The 24,263-nt window shown below is 41.9% G+C and overlaps 1 protein-coding gene across 1 annotated transcript; it reads left to right on the forward strand.

The window, feature by feature from the left end:
• Positions 1–14,586: 14,586 nt before the first annotated feature.
• LOC147897026 (uncharacterized) lies at positions 14,587–17,629 on the forward strand. Its single transcript, XM_087381688.1, has 2 exons — positions 14,587–16,992; positions 17,102–17,629. The coding sequence occupies exon 1, from the start codon at positions 15,839–15,841 to the stop codon at positions 16,850–16,852; it is 1,014 nt and encodes a 337-aa protein (XP_087237814.1). The 5' UTR covers positions 14,587–15,838; the 3' UTR covers positions 16,853–16,992; positions 17,102–17,629.
• Positions 17,630–24,263: the final 6,634 nt, after the last annotated feature.

Raw genomic sequence — 24,263 nt, forward strand, 5'->3', positions numbered from 1 at the left:
TATTATGGAGCTTTTTTGGCAATCCCATCATGATCGTAAAGCTGTTATATTTTTTCCATGGATCATCTACAAAGATGCATGGGGGATTGAATGTCTTAAATATTTATTCATATGCATATCCTAGCACTTAAGGGAAAGATGATGATTCAATTTATGTAGGGTGACTAACCATGCGTGTACATGATGCTTCACTTGATTTCAAATTTATCTACAGCTGCTTAGGTATCGACTACACAAACTATCTCCACAATTTGGACATGCAAAGTATCCGGACACTTGGATTTAGTCATTGGCAACCCACTTACTAGGATTTTCTTTTCAAGCGTATTGATGGTAGAGTTGAGGGTTGTCCCTTTGTCTCTTGTATGCTTTCTAACATATACATTCTCATCTCAAATGGAAAGGCAGGGATGCACTATAGAGAAACTCTTTGGGTGCAGAGTGCCTCCATTGGTCAAAAGTGTTCACAAATCTTTTAGCATTACAAGACCCCCATCGCTCATACTTTACTAGGTCTAAAGGATTATTCCTTATGGCTGATGTGCTAGATAACGTTGGGTTGGGTTCGCAAGGAAATCATACACTTTGGCTTGGGCCATCGTTATAGACCTATCTAGCATTTACTGCCCCAGATGCTACATGATTTTCAGCTAGTGCCTCTATTCGAGCTTGCAAAGCGCCTTCAGGATTGGGTCCTTATTTTGGCTGATCAGACTTGTCATTCATTGCTTTTGGCTGATATTACAATTGCAAGCCTGTATAAAGTTTTCCTCCCTCCTCCTCAACCTTCAGCTCTGCAAAGCATGTTTGGTCATACCCAAGATGGTGGAGGAAAAGGTTAAAGTATTTGGGCTTGCAAACTTGCGCAAGTTTTTCTTTGGTGAGTTTTGCTTGGAGTTCTTCCCTTTGGACAAATGTCTGCCCCCACAAGAGACTATGCCCTACCTCATTTGGCATTGCCCAGAAACTCGTGATTTCTTTTTATTTTTGCAACTAAGGCTATAGGCACATTTCTCTATGTGTTTTGGCAAGCCATTTTTGTTGTCTAGGGTTCATCCTATCAGGCACAACCATGATGACTTATTCTCATGGGTACACTCTGGACTCTATGGAAGGACTGGAATCATAGTGTCTTTGGTGACCTGTCTCTTAGCAAGTATTCTTTTTTTCAGGCCTCCTTGCAACAATCCTTCTTTGATTGCCTGCAAGCTAAGGATAAGGCGTGACTATAATATTTTGATGCATACGCTTGGAAAAACTCTCTTTGTAGAAGTCGACTAGCCTTTTTACAAGTCTTTGCATTGTCCATGAGAATCTAAACAACTTGGTTTGGGCCTATCTCCCTTATGATTTTAGAAAAAGAAAAATCTATGTAAACCCAAATTTTCTATCATTTTTTAAACCAATGGACTTTTAAAATGAGAGTCTCCTCTTGGCTACAATATCACATTCAACAAGTAGCACCTTTTTATATTTGTCCATCCAAGTGAAATCACGCATTTTGTGTTATATACAAGAGCTAAAAAATACTGCAATTGATGTGATCTCTACTCAGCATATGATTTGTCTAGTATAGTTGTCTGCAAAGCATTGTAAGTAGTCTAGTATAATTGTTTGCAAGGAAAAATAAGTAGTCTAGTATAGTTTTTTGAATGGCATTATAAGCAGTCTAGTACAATTATCTACAAGACATTACATGTAGTCTAGTATAGTTTTTTGCAAGGCATTATAAATAGGAGTTTTGAAAAACGAACACCACACCACACTATGCAATTCCATGCATCTTCCATATTAACACTTTTAGCCATACGCTATGGATAACTAGAATGCAAAATTGATCATCCAAGAATGTATTGAGTCATCTCTAAGTACTGGATATGAATACTCTATAATTGATGGTTGCCTCATGCTATGATTTCCACTCCCACTACTCGGGGGCTCACCTTGAAAAGAAATTTAGTGTACCATGTGCATTCAAAAGGAGGGGTATTTTAATTCAACTTTTTAAAATAAAATTAACAAGATTACAATAACAAGAGGTACTTTTTAATATGACTTTAGAAAAGAATCACTTAGTTAAGAAATATAGAGGGGTGTTTTTATTAAGGGAAAAATTTTAGTTGAGGGGTTTTTTTAATACCCCTTGAACACACGTGATACATACAATTTCTTAGTAGTGCACCCCCCAAGTCCCACTAGTATCTTCCATTCTACACAGTGTAGATGCTAGCATTACTCTCGCATTACTTGAGTCCCTGATTGAGGCATGCTTGCACCAATACCATTGAAATGGGCCTTTGTAGCCTCACTACTTGTGGGAATTTTTATAGTTCGCATTTGATCTTATGTTGGAATATTGATAGATGCGGTGTTTCCAAATTGTTCTTTTTTGCCTTTTTCCATTTGAGTTTATCTCTTAATTGTTGAGTAGGTGCACTTTTTCTTGGACCATAGAAAACTACAATAGATTTATTTGTGCAGCCAAGTAGGTTGCCCTTTGTATGATGGCTATCTGCAAATTTAAACTCATGACAACATTTGCATTTCCATTCAACATAGTAATGCATATTGATTCTAAACTCCCACTCTTGGCCGACATTTTCAATCCCATTATTTTCACTCTTCTTTTTGCTTCTTCTTGAGAAGCCTCAATAAAGGCTCTAGCTATACCTCAACTAGAACTCTCATGAGCATTATGTGGGGAGGATGTTGTGTCCACTTGTGGTTTTGAAGCTTCATTTTGACTTGCATTAGCACTAACAACTCTAGCTATAGTGTCACCAATCACTTTGTGTACGATATCAATGAGCAGGGCCACTATTTATTAGCTACATTTGTAATAGATTGTATCCTACTTGAAGCTTATTCTCTTGTTGTGCTTCTAGTACCTATGAATCTATTTCTTGTCTCCATACTAATAATTTTTCAAATTGCCCAAAATAATAGCCATGCATCAATATAATATCTCCAAATACAATTGGCACCTCATATGAATACAAAGGCAAGTTGCAAAAGGATTTAAATTCTAAAGATAACATCTTTTGGATGGGAATTGTTAGGGTCCTCATCAATACTTTTGCTACTTTTTATTTATTCATGATGTGGGGATCAGTGGGTTGGCTCTCCTTGTCAGAGCCTCAGATCTTCTTTGAGTGGCATGATGCTTCTTAGGCCATATTGATTCGATGTCACATAGTCGAGAGTTGCTCTCTCAAGGATGTGCCTATCTCCTGCTATAGACCAGTACATGAGGAGTACATGCTAATGGCGATACTGCTTGGGGGATACTGGCTAGAATCACTGCTTGGACCTCATCCCCCACCACCACAAATCACTCCCATGAATCAAGTATTGGTGGAGTAACTACCTAGTCATTGGGAAGAGCCATTGTGCGCTAGGTGTGGAGTTGACCACCTCTATAAGGATTGCTTGAGGTAGAGACCAGCAGTGCCAGCTACTACACCTAAGAATGCAAGTCTTAATATTCTCGGCATTGAGAGAGGCCAAGTGTCCTTGGCACCCTTAAATATAATTACAAGGGGTCAACCTAAGGCCTTCAGCCAAGGAACATCGAAAGCAGGCCAAAAGATTTAATGCTAGCACATCTCAACTTAGAGAGGCAACTCCATCTACATGTGGAAATGCTAAATGAGCCACTCAAATTGGGAAGGGCCATGATAGGGTCATCATCTAGGGTGGATCTAATGAAGACACTAGTGCCACCTTGGTCACATCATCTTCTTCTAGTGGTATGTCCTCAAATGGAGGCTTGATCAATCCTCCTCCAAAGCAATCAAGGAATCACTAAAGAGCCCTGTCCAAGGTAGTGCCACAGTGTCCAAAAGTCAAGATGAATATCCAAATCCCTTGCTGAGAAACAACATCTTATCGAGGTGAAAAACTTGGTTCACAAGTGACAAGAAAAATTTGAGCAACGACTCAAGGCTATCAAGGGGCTAGAAACCATCCATCCTAACTCAGACCTTCAAGAAACCCCTAAAGTCTCTCCCACACTCAAAAGAGTAGACGAGGAACAATCACCAAGTTCATCGGCAAGACGTTCACTCCTAAGGCATAAGATGCTCGCAGAGGACCCTACATGGAACCAAACACAAGAAGAGGCCAAGATGTCCTTTTATGGGTGCAAAGCACCACAATTGATTGGCGGTGAACCAATCACACAACCTCGAGATGTAGTCGGAGTAGTTGCATTCCTATCCACACTGAGATCAAAATGCACACTGAGATCAAAATGCCTATCGAGTGACACTATTATGGGGTAATCTCACTTTATGGAGAGACCTCTCGAATTGGATGAATGGAAAAATAGTAGCTCCTAAGTCCACTGATCTAGAGATTGTCGAATCCCCAGATGACAACCGACAAGGTACCCGTCAACAAATTGGGCCAATAATTTTAAAGTGATGACACCAATGCAATACTTCTCATCTCCTACCAAGGTAAGAGCATGACTATAATCTTGGATAGAGGAGCTCGTGTAAGCTCATAGTCTCACTAAACAGTGCTAGAGCGAGAGGGGGATGACCTAAGATGGTGAAAGCATAGTCATTAAAAGCAGTGCTGGAGCAAGCGGGGGGATGACCTAAAATGGATAACATACTCACAATGCAATGCTAGACCAAGCGGGGACAACCTAAGATGGATAGGACAAACCTCATAGTCAAATTGGTTGATGGAGCAATAGCTCAACTCTACAACACCAACATTGAAGCATCTGGTAGTAGCCACACAAGAACCTACTCCCAAAAAGTGAGTAGAAACATAAGAAACTACTGCAAGGTCCATAAAGGGCAAGGCAATGCTAGTTCAAGGCCTTCATCAGTTTTCCCACGAAGAAATACGAGCCCAATCCTTCAGTACGGCATTCAGTCAACTCCATAGCAGTAGACCCACAAGAACGTACTCTCATAAAAATGGAGTAGATCCACAAGAACCTGTTGCGACAAAAGATATTGGATCCCATCACAACACGTAGCTACCATGGAAGAGGCTCCTCTCTAGCAAAGGTCTAAGGCCAGTCAAAGACATGGTCTAGGATGCAAACATTTGTCTTATGTGCATTATGATGCATGTTGTATGGGCTTATTGATTCTAAATGTCCATTTTTATCTTTGTAGAGTGAATAATACTAGTGATGTTGAGGATATCGTTGCATGGATCTATTCATGAGGATTAATGGTAAGATGAGACATGATTGTACTTTGTACTTTGTGTTCCATAAGGACTCTAACTAATGGGTATCCCATTCTATTTAAAGGGGTTACAAGAGTCCATACACTCATGATAAGGGCTTCCCATTGGCCATTTAAATATTCATAACACTTGTCACTTATCTTCTTATTCAAGAGTCTAAGTACATGGTTCTCTTACTTTTTCATTGGAGCTAGCATTGAGGTTCAAGCTTTAAGGGTTATTATTTGAGGTTCAAGCTTTAAGGGTTATTATTAAGATGATCTATAACTATCAATATCGAAATTGCAAATCCACTTTGTATTCAAAATAGTTGATATAGGGGGTAGGCATGATCCCCAAAAGCAACTCATAATTGTTGGTTTGTTGTAAGATTGTGGTACTTGGGTTGGTTTAGAAATTGCAAGTTCTTTATTTCGTTCAAGTTATTGTGAATTTCCTTATGGAATGTTTACATCATAAGTCATTATGAAGAAATGGTTGGAAGGTATATGTACTCACTATTCGAGTTCTTAATACATTTTGATAGGTAGATTTTAACCTTCCATTTTTTGAATAAGGATTAACCAAAGGCAAAATGTAGCTGCCCTTTTTCCACTCATAGAGTGGTTTGATTATTCCACATGAATGTTCACATGCCAATTCATTTGATTTAGATTATATGTAGCCCATCTTTCTTTACACAATTGTTAGCATGGTTTGGGATGCAAAAAATTATCGTGTGCACCATGACACATGTTTTATGGGCTTATTGATTCTGAATGCCTATTTTTATCTTTGAAGAGTGAATAATACTAGTGATGTTAAGGATGGATGGATCTATTTCCAAATGATGAGGACCAAGAGCAAAATGAGACATGATTGTACTTTGTATTTTGTGCTCCATGAGGACTATAACTGATGGGTATCCCATTCTATCTAAAGGGGCTACAAAGTCCATGCACTCATGATTAGGGCTTCCCATATCAAAGTGCGAATTGTACTAGCCTAGTGCACACAAGATTAGCGGAAGAACTAAGGAGGTTCAAAGCACATAGAATAAGACATGAGAGGGAGATAGCAAATATATATCTCTTGCAATGTATGTTCAACAATACATGATAGGCCTCTTATATAGAGAGTGCCCTTTGAATAGTCAACACATGTGTGATCCTCTCATCCACATCTCTCCTTGTGGATATCCTCAATCCACATCTCCACATCATGTAGTCCACATCTTATGGTGGCTACTTTAATACATTCCCATACCATACCTTAGCCTCTAATTATGTGCTCATGGCACCATATCTCAACACCTCCCCTTGGTGCCATGATCCTTTGGCTACTGCAAGGTGGTCAGATGTGAGTTACATTCCATCACCTCCCCTTAGTGCATGCATTGCTACTTAAGGTGGTCAAGTGTGGCTTTTACATGTCAATACCTCCCCTGGGTGCTTTCATTGCTACTCTCAGGTGGTCAGGCTTGTTTTACAAACGTGTGGGCTAAAGGTGGCAAGGATTTTGCTTTTCAATGCTTCATGTCGATGGCGTTTACTTCTTCGCTTGATGTAGCTTGATGCATGATGCTTAATTCTTCCATGTGCCTTGATGCTTTATGTGTGGATACCATGCTTTCTACTATGGTCATCTCATGCACTTGTGCCTTTGGCATGCTTATGATAGCGATGTGTGCATTCATGTTTTGATTTGTCATTTGTTGCAAAGGTCTTACCAATTGATTTCTTTCAATATTGGCAGTGTCTAATTGCATACAATGATTATAATAGATGCGTAGAGCTCAAAAAGACGATCACTTTTCCTTTTTGGAGCATTTGCAAATTCTTCCTGGATTGGAAGTTACGGCTTGTCAAAGTTATGTGAAGAAGAGGGGCCTTTGATGAACCAGGGGCATTCACATGCTGCAGATACCCTATGCTTAGCAGGGGTCTTTGTGCTTAGGTGGCACTGCTGATTGTGCATGCTTATGTGGCAGTTAACCAATCTTGAACCTAAACCTAACCATGGCATATTGGGTTAACCTGATCGGGGTTGGCTTGACCAACCTTATCCATTGGTTGACCCAAGGTCAAATACACCCAACTATGGTTAGTTCCTATCTTTCACATGGCAGTGAACCAGGTGGCCTAGACAATGCATCGGCTATCTCATTGTCTTTGCCTGGTGTATATTGCAATTCAAAAACATAGTTCTAAAGGGCCAAAATCCATCTCATCAACCGACTTGAAGGATGCTTCTTATTGAGTAATGGAATCAAAGGTTGGTGATCTGTTTGCATCTTGACATTCCACATTCCAATTGTAAGTTTCACCTTTCTTCCAACAACTTTCTTAGTAGATAAGTCACTTTTGCATACTTGGGAAAGAATCTGGTGCTGAAAATGGTCATCCCAAGAAAAAGTTGCAGTTGCTTGGCTGTCTGTGGTTCGAGATAATGAGTGACGGCCCTGACCTTATCTAGATCCATTTGAATTCCAGCTCAGACATGATGAAACCAAGGAATTTAACCTTTGTCGCTGCCCACTTGGATTTCTTTAATTGCAATTTTAGATTATTGTGTTGCAATCTCTGTAGTACTTCTTCCAAAACCTGTTTATGTTGCTCCCAAGTTGCTGTATGAATTAAAATGTCATCAATATAAACCACTAACACTTTTTGTTGAATCAGATCATGGAAACTGTTATTCACAATCCTTTGGAAAGTAGTAGCAGTTGGAAGGCCAAATGGCATCACCTCGAACTCGTACAATCCTGTGGGAGTTTGGAATGCTGTTTTTTCTGCATCAGCAGGATGTAGGGGTATTTGCCAATACCCAGTTGCAAGATCTAATGAAGTAAAGTATTTTGAACAACCAAGTTGGTCCAACAGATCATCTAAATGGGGCAGGGGGTAGACATCATGGACAGTTACAACATTAAGAGGCCAAAAATCAATACAGAAATGAAGTTCTCCGTTTGCTTTTTTCGTCAAATGTGGTTCAGCTGCCCATGGACTTGTGGATGGATTAATGACTTTCTTTTTTAACATCTCCTGTACTGCTTGGTTGATACATTCTTTCTACTTTGGAGAGCACCTCCTGATGGCCATTTTGATGGGATGGAGTCTCGGTTGTCTTGATGTAATGAAACACTGCTGTTGTTGTTCATGGAAATTTTTTCAACAAATGTTGTATCTCTTTTGCTTGTATTATGGCCGACACTTCCAAATTGACTTGGCTACACATCATGTCAGAAAAAGATCCCCACTGAACCCACGGCTCCCACGGAATGTGAACATTGTTGCTAACTGTCAACAAATGTTTTTAAAAATCCAAAGTTGCTTGCTACTTTTCTAACCAATTACATCCTAATGTTAAAGGGAATAACTGCTTTGGCAACTGATAGACTGTATGTTTGAACTTGTGGTCTCTTGCACTGAATCGGATTGTGGCCAGTGTCTCTGAATTATATAATGTTTTGTGATCCCCAAATAAAACTTGAATGCCCTTGCCTCTGTATGTTGGAACACCTAAACTGCTCAACAACTTTGTACTGATTAAAGAAATGGTACTGCTTATATCTACTAGAGCTGCTACATTCATCTGATTCATCTGAACATCAATAATGCACACCTGTCATTTGCTTGATGTGGAGGCTTAAAAATGCGGTTGGTTGGCCTCCATCAACCAATCGCTCAAACATTTCCCGGGAGCTCTGCTATAGCGAAGCTGCATCTGTCACTTGCACATGTTGAATTTCTTGTCTAGAAACATCTTTCGGTGATCTACAATACTTTGCCACATGCTCGTCGCAATTTGCACGGCTTCAAAAAATGTTTTGGGTCCTTGGTCTCTGGCGCGTCGAGAGATGTCATGCCTCAACCTGGGCCAAAGGAAAAACAACTTCATTTCCTTGGACATTGTTGAATCTACCCAAAGTAGCTCTGATTTAACTTGACAACGAATTGTGCTACTGGTTCATCGACTTTTTGTTCCAAATCTTTCTACTGTTATAGAGCCGTTTGCATGATGTTAGAATGTGCAAAGTTCTGTGGCAATTGATGGCACAGAGTTGGCCAATGTTGTTTGACAGTTTAATGTTGTTGTACAAACCAAGTAGCATCAATTCCTTCTAAAACTGTGTGAAGCTCTAGAGCTTTCTTGTCATCGATCCAAGAATGGTAGTCGGCTATGTTCTCGAAATGGTCAATCCACACGATGACATCTTCAGTTGGCAATTCGTGGAATGATTTGGGACAGACACGATGATTTGTATGAACATTGGGAACCTGTGGATTATGATTAGCGGTGATCATGGCCATCAGCATCTGATTTTGATGTGACAACTGGTTGAGCAAAGCTATCATATGTTCATTTGCCATTGGACTGTGTTGGAATCTGGAATCATTATCTAAACATATGATGTTCTGGTGTTGTGAACTATTGTTGTGCAGGGTTGGAATGCTCCATGGAAAATGGGAATGCGCGGTGTCTCCACCAGATGTGGAATGCTCCAAAATCTATCTTCTATTACCTCCCGTCTTCTCCAACCTTCATACGTCTAATACCTTCACAGGCGGCGTAGGTGGTTACAACCGTGGACCACGTCATCTCGACCATGTAGGTAGTGCCTACATGGATGCCACGTCATCGGATTACTTCTCCATGCACCTCACAATAGGGTCTACAACTTTGACCAACATTATTTCCTAACAAGAGGAAAAGGTTACTAACTTGTTCGGTAAGAGGAAGCTCAAGATCGCTTGCTACATTATGTTGCAATTGAGAGGCATGGTGGATTTAGCGATTGTTGTGGTCTTGTAACTTGCATTCGACACTTGTCAGGTAAGGTTAATAAGTTGTACGGATTTCTAATCACTAGCTGTATCAGGGAGTAGATGCATTGAATCATGAACTTCATGGAGTTGTTCAGGTGAGCTATCTTGTTGGCTAGGGTTAGAGAATTCCTATCTTTAGTAGCTCCTTAAATTGTTAGGCATAATATGGTAGTTATCTTGCATAATATGGTAGTTAAAGATAACAATGTAATGGATATTTGGATGTGAAGACACATATGTTGTGCTTGCTTCAATAGTGACCACATTTTAGGTTCTAGCTAGCCCAAATAGACCCCTTCTATTCTTCTATAGGCAAGTAAGTTTTTTTGGCTTGCCCCTCAGGGGTAGCCTTAGTTATGACTCCTCTTTGAGCTTTTCTCAAAGAGAAAATTGGCAACTTTTGCTTCAGAAATCAGGGATGCACCCAATTGCTATTTTCCCCCCTAAGGCTCCATCTTTCTCTCTCTCTCTCTCTCTCTCTCTCTGACACACACACACACACAGAGCTTTGCAAAATTAGGGCTACAGGCTCCCTCCCTCTCTCTCTCTCTCAATGGGGATGAGAAAAGAGCAGCTGAGAAACAGCTCCATGCACTTACACGTAAAAAAAGACGTGCACATATTGTGAACAAGGAATGGACTGATGCAATTGATTTTATCAAGCATCCTAGAAGAGCATGGAAAGGAATTAAACAAAGGTCAAATGACATTATGGGAGATTTTACAGAAACACAGATGCTGGAATATGCTCAACAGCTCTACACACATCCCAAGGCTCGGCCCATGGTGAGCATACCTCTCAGCAGTAATACTCAGGGTCTTTTCTCATTGAAAGATGTACAAGATGGCCTCAAGAAAATGGTAAATGGAAAGGCAGCAGACACTCTACACCTAGTGGCTGAACTCATTAAGTGGACCAATGAGCACACGCAAAGGCACATAGCAATGGCACTAAATCAGGCTTTGATGCATGGTTTCCCAACAGAATGGCAAGAGAATTGGATCAAACCAATCTACAAAGGGGGTGACCGCAATCAATTAACAAATTACAGAACAATTATGGTATGTTCCACTCTAGCCAAACTATATAGCACAATAGTAGAGGCAAAATTGAGTGCTTGGGCAGAGAAAGAAAATAAAAGAGCAATGGGACAAGCTGGTTTCAGACCAAAACACTGTACAGTGGATCACCTAGTCACTCTTCGAGTTTTGATGGAGGAAAGCCGCCTCAAGGGGAAGCCACTCTTCTGTTGTTTCATTGACTTTAAGAAGGCATTTGATACAGTGCCTAGGGATGTGCTATGGGAGAGAATGGAATGCATAGGGGTGCCCAAGGAAATAAGGTTTGCTGTCTTTAGACTTTATGAGAAAGTAAAATGTCAATTAAAATGTAAGGATGGGATGTCACAAGAGTTCTATAGTAATATGGGGGTAAAACAAGGATGTCCGCTCTCACCCACTTTGTTCGGCCTATGCATTGATAGACTTGAGGAGTTGGTGAATGAAGAAGCATGTAAAGATGAGTTATACAGCCCTCATCTAGCAGGTCTCGTGATTTGGTTGCTTCTTTACGCAGATGATGTGGTTGTTTTCACTGATAGTGAAAGTAAGATGCAAAAAATGATGGATATCTTCAGCATATTTTGTGCAGAGAGTGGGATGGCTATTAATGTCAACAAAACTAAACTCATGATAGTCAAGACTATACAGCCAAGCAGCCCCCTCCAAATCTTATATAAAGGACAACCCATTGAGACAGTGCACTCATTCAAATACTTGGGTATTGAAATCCCCGCCAATAATAGATGGAACAGCTGTGTGCAACGGAGACTTGATGCAGGATGGGCAAAATACTTCCAATTTGAAAATGAGTGCAACAATAGCAATACGAGAAGGTGGCAAGTACGAAATATGATCTTTGGGGCATATGTGATACAGACAGTACTCTACGGAGTAGAGGTATGGGGTGGGAGTATATCTCCATCAACGTGGAATGAGATAGAGAAAATGCAAAAGTCTTTCATTAGGAGGCACCTGGGCATCAAGGCTACTACACCATACTCTTTGTTACTCCTAGAAACAGGATGTATACCCATAGAGCTACATGCTCTGAAGAGAGTACTCAGATACATCACAAAGGTCAAGTGCATGGATAATGAAAGGCTACCAAAGAGAGCATGGAATGAAAGTCAGAAGCTTCAAAAGACAAACAAGGGCAAGATTTTGACATCCGGATGGGCACAGGACCTAAAAAAATGGTTCAAGAAGTGGAAAGTAGAAGAGTATTTAAACTACTCTTTAGAGGAGATTGATGAAGAGGCTTTTCATTATGATCTGCTGAATGCACTACACAGGAAATGGCAAACAGCAGAAAACAAAGATAAATTTGAGTACTATCGCACATATATCAACCCCGAATATTGGTCAATTTATACAGGAAGGGAGACAACAACGCAGAAGTACATATGTACACCTATAGCAGTGCATAAACGGAGGGCTTTAGCCTCACTTCGCACTCGATCACACCAGCTGCAAATAGAAACAGGGGGATGGAAAAAGATGCCAAGGGAGAGTAGAATATGCCAACTATGTGATCAAGGTATGGTTGAAACAGAAGAACACATGGTAATGATATGCCCTCACTATGCACACATTAGGGAAGAGTTCAATCACCTCCTTGAGGGACATAACAAACTGGCTGATTTGCTGCATAAAGGGTCACCTTCAGCTTTAGGAACATTTGTGTATAAGCTCTTCAAGCATAGGAATCCACCTGAATCCTAGAAGGTGGTTTCTCTTTCCACCCTCCCATCTTCGGGAGGAGCTTTCATGTACTTGTGATATTGTATTGCTCAGGTCCCATAGGCCGGTTTTGGTCTTCAGAGGACGATAATATATTCTTCTTCTTCTTCTTCTTCTTCTTCTCTCTCGCACGTGCACGTGCTCCCTCTCCTTCCCTCCTCGCTCTCTCTCTTACACACACACAAAACTTTCATTTCATCATCTAGAGGAGGCCTTCTTAATGATTTATTATCATTCACCTTGTTTTCTTTTTTATGGGGAACACACGGGCCATCTTCCAAGGGGCAATATACTATCTCCCGAGTCCGTCACCTCTGGGACTCGGAAGCATGTGTGAACTGACATTGGCACTTCGGGTGCCGACCGGGGTTGTTCATACATTATAAGATGAAGGTACGTATAAGAATTTGAATTTACGTTTGAATTCGAATCACGCACATTTGCACTCGAGATGGTTGCGGTATGGCTCTCTGCCAATATAGTATGTCAGGGTGCAGCTGTGGCATTTTGCGTGCCGGACCCGGTTGCAAATTTGCACGTCGTTGAGATCTGCTCAACAGTGCACATTGACATATTATGACGAGGACGTCTCAGGCTTCAGCTGAGCTGCTGATACAAATGATAAATCGGCAGTGGGAAGTGATCCGTGTCAGGGGAGCTGCGATATGCAGGGTGCTAGCGAGCTGCTGCTACAGTGCTGGAGCCTGGAGGCTGGTACTGTGCTACAAGGTTCCCAAAAACTCCAGATTTGAATTTTGAAGCCTGGGTGCTTTCAATGCATTTTGTGCTTCCCCTTTGCTCAAGTCCAACGCCTTTTGTGCTTGGCTGCCAGTCCTGACTCCTGAGTGATGACTCATGAGAGTCTCTGCCACGCGGAGCGGCTGCGCGGAGATCTCAGATTGGATTCGTGCCGTGCTTGATGACGTGATTAGCGATGGTGGACTGTGACGCGAGTGGATTGCCTGTTTAAAGTTGGGGGTAAACACATTGATGATTCGCGTCCTAAACTTTGAAGGCTGAATCTCCAACAGGACTACCTAGTTTTCTTTCAGGATGTGAGGAGTCGCTGAGGATGGTTATCATGGTTATACTAATATCAATGTCGATGCACGTAGCAGGATGCTAGCTTGCCAGCTTGGCTACCCTTGAAGTTGCCTGTGGAATTGCCCTTTGAGGCCAAGACGGTTGAAATAGCGTAAGCCCAAAGCACGTTGAACATCGGGAGAACTGTGAAGACTTTGATTTTCCTTTTCAGGATGTTCGACTGCAGCTAGGTAGTAGGGTGCGTCTAGGTGAATTTTGAATGATTGAGAGAGGTGAGAGGACTCTATCCGAAGGTCTTATCAGAGAGTTGAAGGAAATGGAAGAGGCAGCTGCCATCAAGCAGGTGTCCAAAGAGAGAAGTTTGTAGAAAAGGTTGAATCGGAGTTTTGAATGATTTCAGGTGCGCATACTAGTGCGAGTCAATGATGAAGGTTTCGGCGGAGCAAGCAAGCAACAAGCAGGCAATCAAGCAATCTGCAAGGATGGCCCGATGATGGCCGTCGCAGTAGCACGCAGATCAAGCAAGCAAACAGCCCCACTACCAGCCGGAAGCGGCCCGCACCTACCATTTGTGCGCCTGACTCTGGAGGTTTGCGTAGTGGGAGTGGGTGGGTGCAAGCATTGAGAGGCGAGCTCAAGATTTAAGCTCTGGGCTGTAGTTTGCCGAGGCCTGTTCTATGTGCCTGCATTCGACATGGGGCTCATGGTCGAAGTTTTGCGGAGGAAAGATCTATGAACGAAGTCCGTCCAGCGAGTTCTATTCGAGGTACTAGGTGCATTGCTGAAGTCCGTCGATGCTTGGTAGCATGATTCCGTCCATGGTTGGCGAGGCTCTGCCGGCGAACGGAGTTGGTCTTTCAATGTCGTGTGATTTTCGTCCAAGGAGGGACGGTGAGATGGATGATCGGTTGGCGGACGAACGGCCCATCAAATCCGTTTGATGTTGTGATTGACGGATGATCTGCCCAACCAAAGCGGTGGTTCTTCTTGATGTTCGGCTCAACTGAGGTAGCGCGCTGTCAGGAGTTTTTCTGTCAGAATTTGCGCCCCCACGCATTAGCTTTTCTGTCGGGAAAAGGAGCTGCTCCGGCCGAGGTGGACGAAATTGTTACCGTTGACGCAGGCTTGTCGACCTTTTTTGCGTCAAGTCATTGCCGTTTCCCTTCCAGATCGCACGATTTTGTTACTTACACCAATCGCCGGTGAGATTTGTTGTAGTATCTGGCGAAGTTTCTATTCCGATTGGCATCCGACCCACTGCGGAAGGTTCGATTCTTACTAAACATTCTTATTACCGTTGAGGGATTCCGCCAGTCTTCTCATCAGTGAGGTCGGACCGAAATTCCAGCTTTCGGCAGGAAGCATCTTGTTGGCTGCAAAATCCTTCCGAATGGCATTTGAGGTTGCTTTGGGGAAGACATTTATTGCAGTTTCTGTGATGGGATGGGGCGATCTTTCGAGGAAATGCATGTGTGAAAGATATTCGTTCAAAGGGGATTCCGTCAACGAACTGTGAGTAGCAGTTGTAGGAGGGATACAAAATTACTGTTGACAATTTGCATGCGAGAAGGGTCGATTAGGGGGGGTTGTCGAGAAGATCCGGAGGGAATTCGATCTGAGGTGGTCTCTGGAGGGAAAGGCGATGCAGTCAGGTTGAGCAGCATGGCAAGATAGTAGTAGCAGAGCAACGGAAGCAGGAAGCAAGAAGAACTACAGAAGATTGTGAACGGTGGGAGCAAGCACGGAAGTAAATAGTAGCAAAGCAACGGAACCAAGAAGTACGACAAGAGTGGGAATGGAAGCAAAATAGTAGCAGAGAGCAGAAGAGTGGGAACGGAAGCAGGCAGAGCAACGGAAGAAACAAGAAGTACGACAGAAGAGTGGAACGCCTAGCGCTAGAAGTACGACAGAAGAAGCAAGAACTCCGAAGCGGCGGCGGCGATCTTGATGCAGTGCAACATTGTAGTGCAATGGCGAACGGAAGCTATGCGATGGTGGTGGCGATGGCGATTCTGCTTCTATGGACGAGGAACGTGAGAGGCGACGAAAATGAGTCGTCAAGATCCAACCTGAATCTAGCGGAAGATTATGCCAACGACACGTCCAACGGAGTACGGCGAGAGGGGATCGACACGGCTTTACGTAAGTACGCCTTCATGGCGCTCGAGCACGCCCGAACCGGCATCATCTACGACGTAAACCTACCGCCGTTCTTGGCCGGAATCACGTCGCAAGCCATGCGCGTCCGATCCGGCAGCACTCGCCGTAGAGGACTCACGTTCAACGAATTCATTCTTCCCAAAGGCGTCCGCGTCGTCTCCGGCGGCCCCTTCGTCGTCCTCGTCTACCGTAACATCTTCAACTTCTCCGTCTACTCCCTCCCCGACGCTTACACCTTCGTTAGTCCCGTCGTCGGAATCGTCCTCTACACTTCGTCCAACACTTCTTTCGACGATCATCCCCTTCCGGAGATGAACATCGTCTCCCCCCTCACCCCGATCGTCGCTCATCTCCCCTTCTCTGTCAACTTTCCGGCTCATCTTTCGCCCCTCTGTGCCTTCTTCGACGTCAATGGCTCCCCGTCCTTCTCCAACCTCTCCTCCCCCCCCGCCTCCTGCTCCTCCACCAGCCTCATGGACGTCGCCCTCGTCATCCCTTCCTCTCTCCTTCCCTCCCCTCCCCCCCCTCCTTTTTCGTCCCCTCCCTCCGTTCCCACCTCCCCAAGCCGCCGGCATCGACCCTCCAATGCCTGGAAAATCGCCCTCGTCGCCGTCCTCGGTGGCTTCGTTGGCCTCGCTCTTTTGGCTGCCGTTTTGCTTCTGGGTCTTAGAGTGAGCGACAAATGCAAAATGCAGAGAATGGAAGAGCCTGCCGACCACGAAGAGACGCTGCAGACCTCGTTAATCGGTCACACGCGTGCTCCATCAGCTGGAGGTGTTCGGACGAGGCCGATGCTGGAGACTGGAACTCTGCGTCCAGCTTGAGGAGTTGGCTAGCTGAAGCTTGCGCAACCGGGATTCTGTGCCAAGGGCGGTCGAGATCCAATCACTTCTTGGATTCGCGGATTAACGATTTTGTTCTTCCAGCAACAATTCAGTGACGAGCTCTTACAATGGGACAACAGGTTTGTCTTCGTGATGCGTGTTTTCTCTGCTTCCTTACTTTTACCAAGTGGAGCTATTTCTGCTGAGACTTTGTTTTTTAAAGTGCACTTGAAATGCCAAAATCTGCAGCTTCCTGGTTATCCGGGCTTCCAGCATGCCATACTTTCACGCTCCACCCCTGGAGCATGAATGATGATACTTGTAATTACAATGTTTTTCTCCAATATGTGGTTGAATGGATATCATGATGTGCTGTGGAACATTAGAACATCATGCACACCACATTGCTCTTACGTTCTTTGGAGCTGTAGTAGCAGCCCGTGAGGATTTGCACAGGAGCATCTTTCGCTTCAGCGGAATATGATTCATCTTTTTGACTAGTGTTCTCTGGAATAAAGTAGAGCTGTTTCAATACCTCTTCCATAATAAGTGACATTTCTCAATAGCTCTTTACGTGGGGTTTTCGAGATCCCAAGTTTCCCGCTTAAGAGTGCTTGGCTTAGCATTCCATCAAGCAAGAGAGACTCATGAATGAAATGGGTAAAGTTGTACAAGAACTGGTGTCCAGCGGTTCAATTGGACAAAGCTCACTAGTTTCGTAAATTCAGCGTTGAATTTCTCATATGCAGAGGAGGAAAAGAGCTTAAACTCACTACAGCGCATGGTACTATAGCAAGTTTTATTTAATGTATCGAATTTGTGGGAATTTCCCATTTTTCAGCATGAGGGGGACATAATCTGTTATGTCGACAGACTACTTTATTCCCCCTATTTGGTTTGGCCCATGGAGGCTAATTAACCTATGTTTGTCCTTGGGTTAATTTATTTTATGCATATGTTAATCTTTTAAGCTATGTCTAGTAGGGGTGCATGAAATTCAAGAGGGGATTCGAATCCATATTCTTGTATTTCACACACTAAACTCTACCACTAAGCTAATAGGGCTTGGTATAACATCTCTAAACATAACTATAATATTAGAAATGATAACTCTAAGGTATAAAGCAGTATAACATTTCTATATTATAAATGGTCCCTCTGCCTCCTTTCCCTTTAGCATGTCCCTTCCTCTTTAGAGAAGCTTCCCATGCATGCTAGTGGGGTTGTTCCAGTGCTACTAGAAGCCAACATACAACGCCCCATGCTTGTTAGGCTACGAAAACTCAACGTGGAAATGCTCTCTCAATGGCTCGTTTTGAAGCTTGTTACCTTAGTGCCCAATCCAATGCCCAAGACTTGCTATTGTTTGCTTCTTTCCTATTGATTGTAGCAACTTGCAAAATGCTTGTCACGCGCATCATTAATCACAAGATGGGATTTGAGAAGGCTTCATCGGGTGTAGCATCTCATCATGGGAGTTTCAGTGTTGGTGAGAGTGCGGGGAGGTGCTCTTAGTGCCCCCTTCATAAGTGGTCCTTGCCAATCTCACATGGCTCCCTCTTTTAATAAAGATAAAAATAAATAAATTGTTGGCTTGTATTAACTCGGGTGGGTTAGGTGTAACGAAATTTGACCATGTGGCCAAAACTTGAATCCTTATTTAAAAGTGGGACTTCGAAGATTTCCCTAGTATGGTGTTTAGGATGAATTCCACTTTCAAGTAATGGGTTAAGATTTGACCATATGGCTAAATCCACTGATTGCATCAGTTCATCTATTGATGTTCTCTATTCTACACAATGTCATAAGGTCATCTGTGAAGAATTGCAGCAAAAGTTGTTCTTTATTTGGAAGCATTAGCCCATGTAAGCTATTATCAACTACTTTTTGCTTGACTAGCCGAATGAGAGGTATTGAGTTCAGTGCGATTGGCCACTCTTGCCTAATAGACCATGTTAAGTCAAAAACCCCAACAATTCCACCATTCAAGCATAATGCAGCTGAGGCATTCTTGAAGAGCATAGACATCATGTTGCAAAATCTTGAGCCAAAGCCAAGTTTGATAAGGATCCTCAGAATATAGTCCTATTTGATACGATCATATGCCTTATCTAGGACCAACCCCATAAGAAGGCATTTTTGTTTGGATTTCTTTGTAAAATCCATAGCTAAATTGATATTAAGAATGTTCTTAGAAATATCTCGGTTCTTTACAGAGCCAATTTGCTCTTTATCTAGGATCTTTGTGCATAGCTTCCTTATGCGTAAAGACAACGCTTTGGCAATCACCTTGTAGGAGGTGTTAAGCATCGAGATCGGTCTTCAATCCCCCACATTTAGTGTGCTAGGCTTTTTGGGGAAAAGCTTGATCAAACTTGTATTTGCATCTCGTGAGAGCGTTTCCTTAGTGACAACGTCATTAGCCATTGTTCTTAGATCCTTGCCCAAGACATCCCAGAATTCCACAAAGAACTTAGAGGTAAGCCCATTTGAACCAGGCGATTTTTCTTTCTTTAGATATGCCAAAGCCTCTTGCAATTCATCTTGTATGAAGGGGTGAGAGATCAGTCCTCTTTGGGATTTTGTTAGATGTTCTTAAGCAAGTTCTCCATAGCACCTTGTTACTCCTTGGATCGATACATTGTGTGTCACTCCTTGGATCGATACATTGTGTGTCTCAATAAACCTTTTTGATGCATTAGGAAGACTTGGGCAATATGCCATAAATCACTCACCATTTGGCCCCATCACCATATCTATTCTCTCCATTTGGTGCTTCCTCTTTACTGCTTGAAAGAACTTTGAGGGACAATCCCCCAATTTTAGCCAAGTTTGTCTGCTGAGTGTCCTAGCCTTTTTGGCCTTTTCCATCTCTCTTGCACTTAATTCTTGTTCTAGTTCCACCAACAAGGTGATTGCAATGCAATCCCTAGGGCATTTCTCAATGGCGTCCCTAAAGCTTATTCTCATCAGAGTTGATTCTTCAAACTTCCGTCCGACTCGATTTTTATTCCTCTCCCAACAATTCCTACCTGTTTGCACCACGGCTCTTACGGCATAATCCCATCTCATACTCAGGTCTTTCGACTGTTGTTGGGCCTTTCTCCAAGCATCTCTTATTACATGGTAGCACATCCTTGACTGAAGAAAACTCGCCTTGAATTTGAACAGATTATCGTCTGACCTGACAATAGTTGTGGCTACACCGAACCTCCAAACTACGAATATCCAGGTGTCCATTAGGTGACTCCCTTCCATAGGTGCTCTCATCCACCAGGCGGCATAAGGTTTGTCCAATATGCTCGCTCTATATGCATCCCCCTTTCTCCTCTTGCACCACAAAAAGCCTCTGAGCCCACTAGAGTCTAAATCAGCACAATCCACTAGACCAAAATTTAGGCAAAGTTGTTCCCACACTTCCACTTCGACTGCTGTCAAGCCTCCATTCGGGTGTGATATGTCCCCTTCGACCTCAGTAAAGCTCTAGTCCTCAGCGAGGATCTAAGGATCATTTGTGAGCAACCGGTTTAAGGCATTCCAACACTCCGGGCATACATACTCAACACGGAGTTTCAAATTCTCCACCTGTACTGACACGGCAACAAAGCATCCATTCTCATCCTTAAACAGTTCCTGAGCATTGAGATCAGGCTTAGCTGCCACAACAACTCCCCCTCTGCCACGAACGGGGCAGTTGTCTTTGGGGAGTCTTGTGGTTGAGGAGCTGCTTGTGGGGAACGAGGATCCCCTTGCTCATTGCTTGCCAGCTTCGTGTTTACTGTTTTTCTTGGACAGTTTCTAGCGAAGTGTGTGGTTGCCTTGCAAATAAAGCAAGCATTGGGGAAGGCCCCAAAACGAACTTGCTGTGCAATCCTTTTTCCATCCGGAAGGTGGATATCGATAAAGTCGGGAGGGTCGAAGCTGCAATCCTAGAGAATCCAGGCTCTCCTGAGCCCTGAGAGAAATTTCGTAGGTAGGGGTACCAATAGGACTCTACCCAAGGCTGTCGCAAACCTTTCCACAGAATCACCAAAGAGAACTGGAAGATTGGGGATGTCCACCCGAACTGAACATTCGTGGTGCAGGAATTCCATTAATGGAGAAGGTAGGGCTCCAAGGGATGACCAAAACTGTCGCACCTGAGAACATGAGAGATCTCCCCGCGCCAATTCGTTTCTAAGGTTTTCTGAGACAAACCGAATAAGGAAGAAGCCCTTTCCCACAAACTTGGCAGAGCATCCTGAAGCAAGAATGCCACATTCAAATGCAATGGAGTCCTCGAGCTCGACCATGGAAGGGACACGCCCAATGAAAAATAGGTATATGCCGCCCTTTGCCAGCCGAGTAAGTTGCGGTTTGAGGTCATCAAGCTCAAGCCTGCAGGATACAGTGCGCCTTTTTCCTATTTTATACCATGGCTTGGTAGCCACCTCTCGGGATCTTGGGTCAGCCTTAGCGTTGAGAAGCTGGCGAGCCACTTCGTCGTCCAGAATTGAGAAACCTCCTTGGGAGATGCTGAACCAGTTTATCAGCATACGAAGGAGCAGATTTCTCCTCAGTTTTCTTTTCCCTTGGCATTAGGATTCGCACCACCTCGATCGACACTCCTGGGGGTGTTCTCAGCAGCAACATCATCTCGACTACCGTGCTCTCCGTCAGACATCTCATCAAGCATGGGATCTACACACACACCGTCAGCCCATCGCGGCCGTTTAGTGATCACTTTCGGCTTGGAAGAAGAAGAAGCGATGGACATGCAAGACCTCCCACTCAGCTAATCTCACTAACCCAAAAAAACTCGCTAGCTCCCTCTTTAATGCCCCTATTTACATTACTCCTCCCATTATCCCTTAGTTCATGGCCTTTCCCTCTTACTTTTCATCCCTCTTCTTTTCCCCACAACTAATTAATAGGAATTTTTATTTTTTTCAACATCTTGGGGGCGTATAAGGTGCCCTACTCATATTTTAGGGCTTTACTTCAAAGGATAGCACATCTTACTTTAGCAGTTTTTTATTTACTACATCTAAGTGAAGACATGATATCTTGTGAAAAAGCATGTGTCAAATCCTAGACTCATTGGTTTTTCTACCTTGGCACAATTATTTCTCTTTAGGGTAGCAAGGGAGTGCTTCCATATCATTATTTCGTGTCTTTTATTGTGATTGTCCAAGCATCTCTCGAGACATTCATTTTTTAAATTTGGTTATCATGTACACGAGGTTACATCTCGCAATCCATCATTTATCTTTTTAGAGTTGATTAAAAATGCATTTAAATTAACTTGTGAAAAACTTGTCTTTGTTAGGAGTCATGATAGGATTTTAGGAGATTTGGTAATGAAGATTGTAATAAAAAGTAACAATAGGTAATTAAAGCTTCAAAATTTTGAGTCCCAAAAGCAGTCAACCTTATGAAATGTTTAACATATTTTTTAATAGAATTTTACATCTAGTTGTAAAATTTTGTAGATCATAGGCTAGTTGTAAAATTTTGCAAATAATAGGCTATAGACATTTCTAGAAATGATATAGAATTTTACATCCGAGTCTTGACAAGTACGTTCTAGGAAAAATGGAAAAATCCCAAGTCACTTTTTTTGGCACTCACAAATTTGGGGTCTAAAAAAGAGGAATTTTGAAACAAACATGCATCGCATGAATTTGTGAGAAACATGAATTTGTTGAAAGCATGAATTTTGAAACAAAGAATGCATGGCATTAATTTTGAAACAAGCATTCATGATTAGATATTGAAGTTAGTATGATCATTAGGAACAACATATCACCAAAGGTCAATGGAATATTTCGCTCCAAATCTTTTTTTTGTGTGCAAATTGCATTGTAGATATTTGCTAGATGCTTGAAGATTTTGCTTCAAATCCTTTATCATTGCATTTATTTTATTTTTTTAATAGTAAAATTCAGTTACATTTGCATGTTTTTTGTACATGTATTTTGAATATTATGTTGCAACAAAAATGGAGAATACTTGTTGCTTTAAATGTTTTTTTAAATGCTCTCCCTTTGCTTCATTCTCAGTAATTTAAATTATTATCATAATTATATTTTCATAATCACATTTGGTATTTTTAAAGAGTCACATCATTAGGCATTCATATAATTATATAATACATATGGAATAAATTTACATTGTGAGTAAATGTCTCTTGTTCTCTCAGACATTGAACATAATTTAAAAAAAAAACATAATGAGTTTCATATCGTTTTTGTTATAAGAAATTTGGACTACTTTAAAATCATGTCATTTACATTCTTCACAATGGAGTCTATAGACTCTTGTGATACTTTCTTTCAAGGCTATGATGCTTCGGAGTTAGTATGGATCTCTAATTTCTCTATAGGCTATCATTCTTTCAAGAGAGACTCAATCTTTTCTTTTTCTCTAAGTTGAGATGCTTTTGGTGTAGATGCTTTATGTGTAGATTGTATCTCCAACTCTGATGAAAGTTGTGATGCTTTTGGAGACTCAATCGACTGTTGCATTGCTTTGGGTGTGAATTGAATCTCGCTTACTTTAGTTGCATGTTGTATTCCAATTGTAGCAATTAGATCTTGAATGGTCTTAGTCATAAATGATTGTAGATCGATCTTTGTATATGCTTTCATTAAGAGATGCGAGTTTTGTTCAAAAATTTCATTGAGGATGAACATGTAGTTATAGCCCACTCTTCATCCATAGGTGCGTATTCTTTTGCAACACCGTCAAGTATTTTTTAAAAAGTTTTTGTCTACTAAGTTATCTTGGTGTTACTTGATTTTTTCAATAGCAAATATCAAATGAGTGTGTTGCATAAGATACATAACGTGAAAGTGATATATAATAAGAGAACACTTATATTAACATCGAGTCATGAAACCTTGTAATTGAATTGATAAACTAAAATTCTTTTTCTTAAGGCCTCAAACCATTAAACTTCAATGTGAGCTAAATTAATTAAGAATAATTATTAGTTAACATAATCCTATTAATAAAAGAGTAAACATAATTTTGAAATTTTACTTATGTCTCATGATATGTCATAAAGATGACTTGCATGTCCTCTAAATGTAGAGGTTTTAACTAAGCACAAACATTATCTATGGTTTTTGTCTTATTCTCGCTAAGTATAAAAGAAAGTGTTAAGAGGAAGAGAAAGGAGAGAGTCAGACACGAGTTGTGTTGAGAAGAAAAGAAAGAGGAGAGAGATCGACACAAGAGTTGTTTTTAAGAAAGTGATTCTATACATAGATCATAGGTATAGTTGAGGATTAGGTTGAGTTAGGGTAAGCTATATATAGCTCTAACACTGAGAGGAAGAGAGGAGAGAGATGAACACAAGAGTTGTGTTAAGAAGAGAAAGAGGAGAGAGATCGACACAAGAGTTGTTTCCAAGAAAGTGATTCTATTC

The sequence above is a fragment of the Dipteris shenzhenensis genome, chromosome 11, assembly GCF_047967505.1.
Source record: "Dipteris shenzhenensis isolate YYH24624 ecotype China chromosome 11, Dip_SZ_1.0, whole genome shotgun sequence".
Taxonomy (NCBI): domain Eukaryota; kingdom Viridiplantae; phylum Streptophyta; class Polypodiopsida; order Gleicheniales; family Dipteridaceae; genus Dipteris; species Dipteris shenzhenensis.

Excerpts from the sequence above, each read along its gene's own strand:
- LOC147897026 (XM_087381688.1), top strand. The coding sequence starts at position 15,839 with ATGGCGAACGGAAGCTATGCGATGGTGGTGGCGATGGCGATTCTGCTT.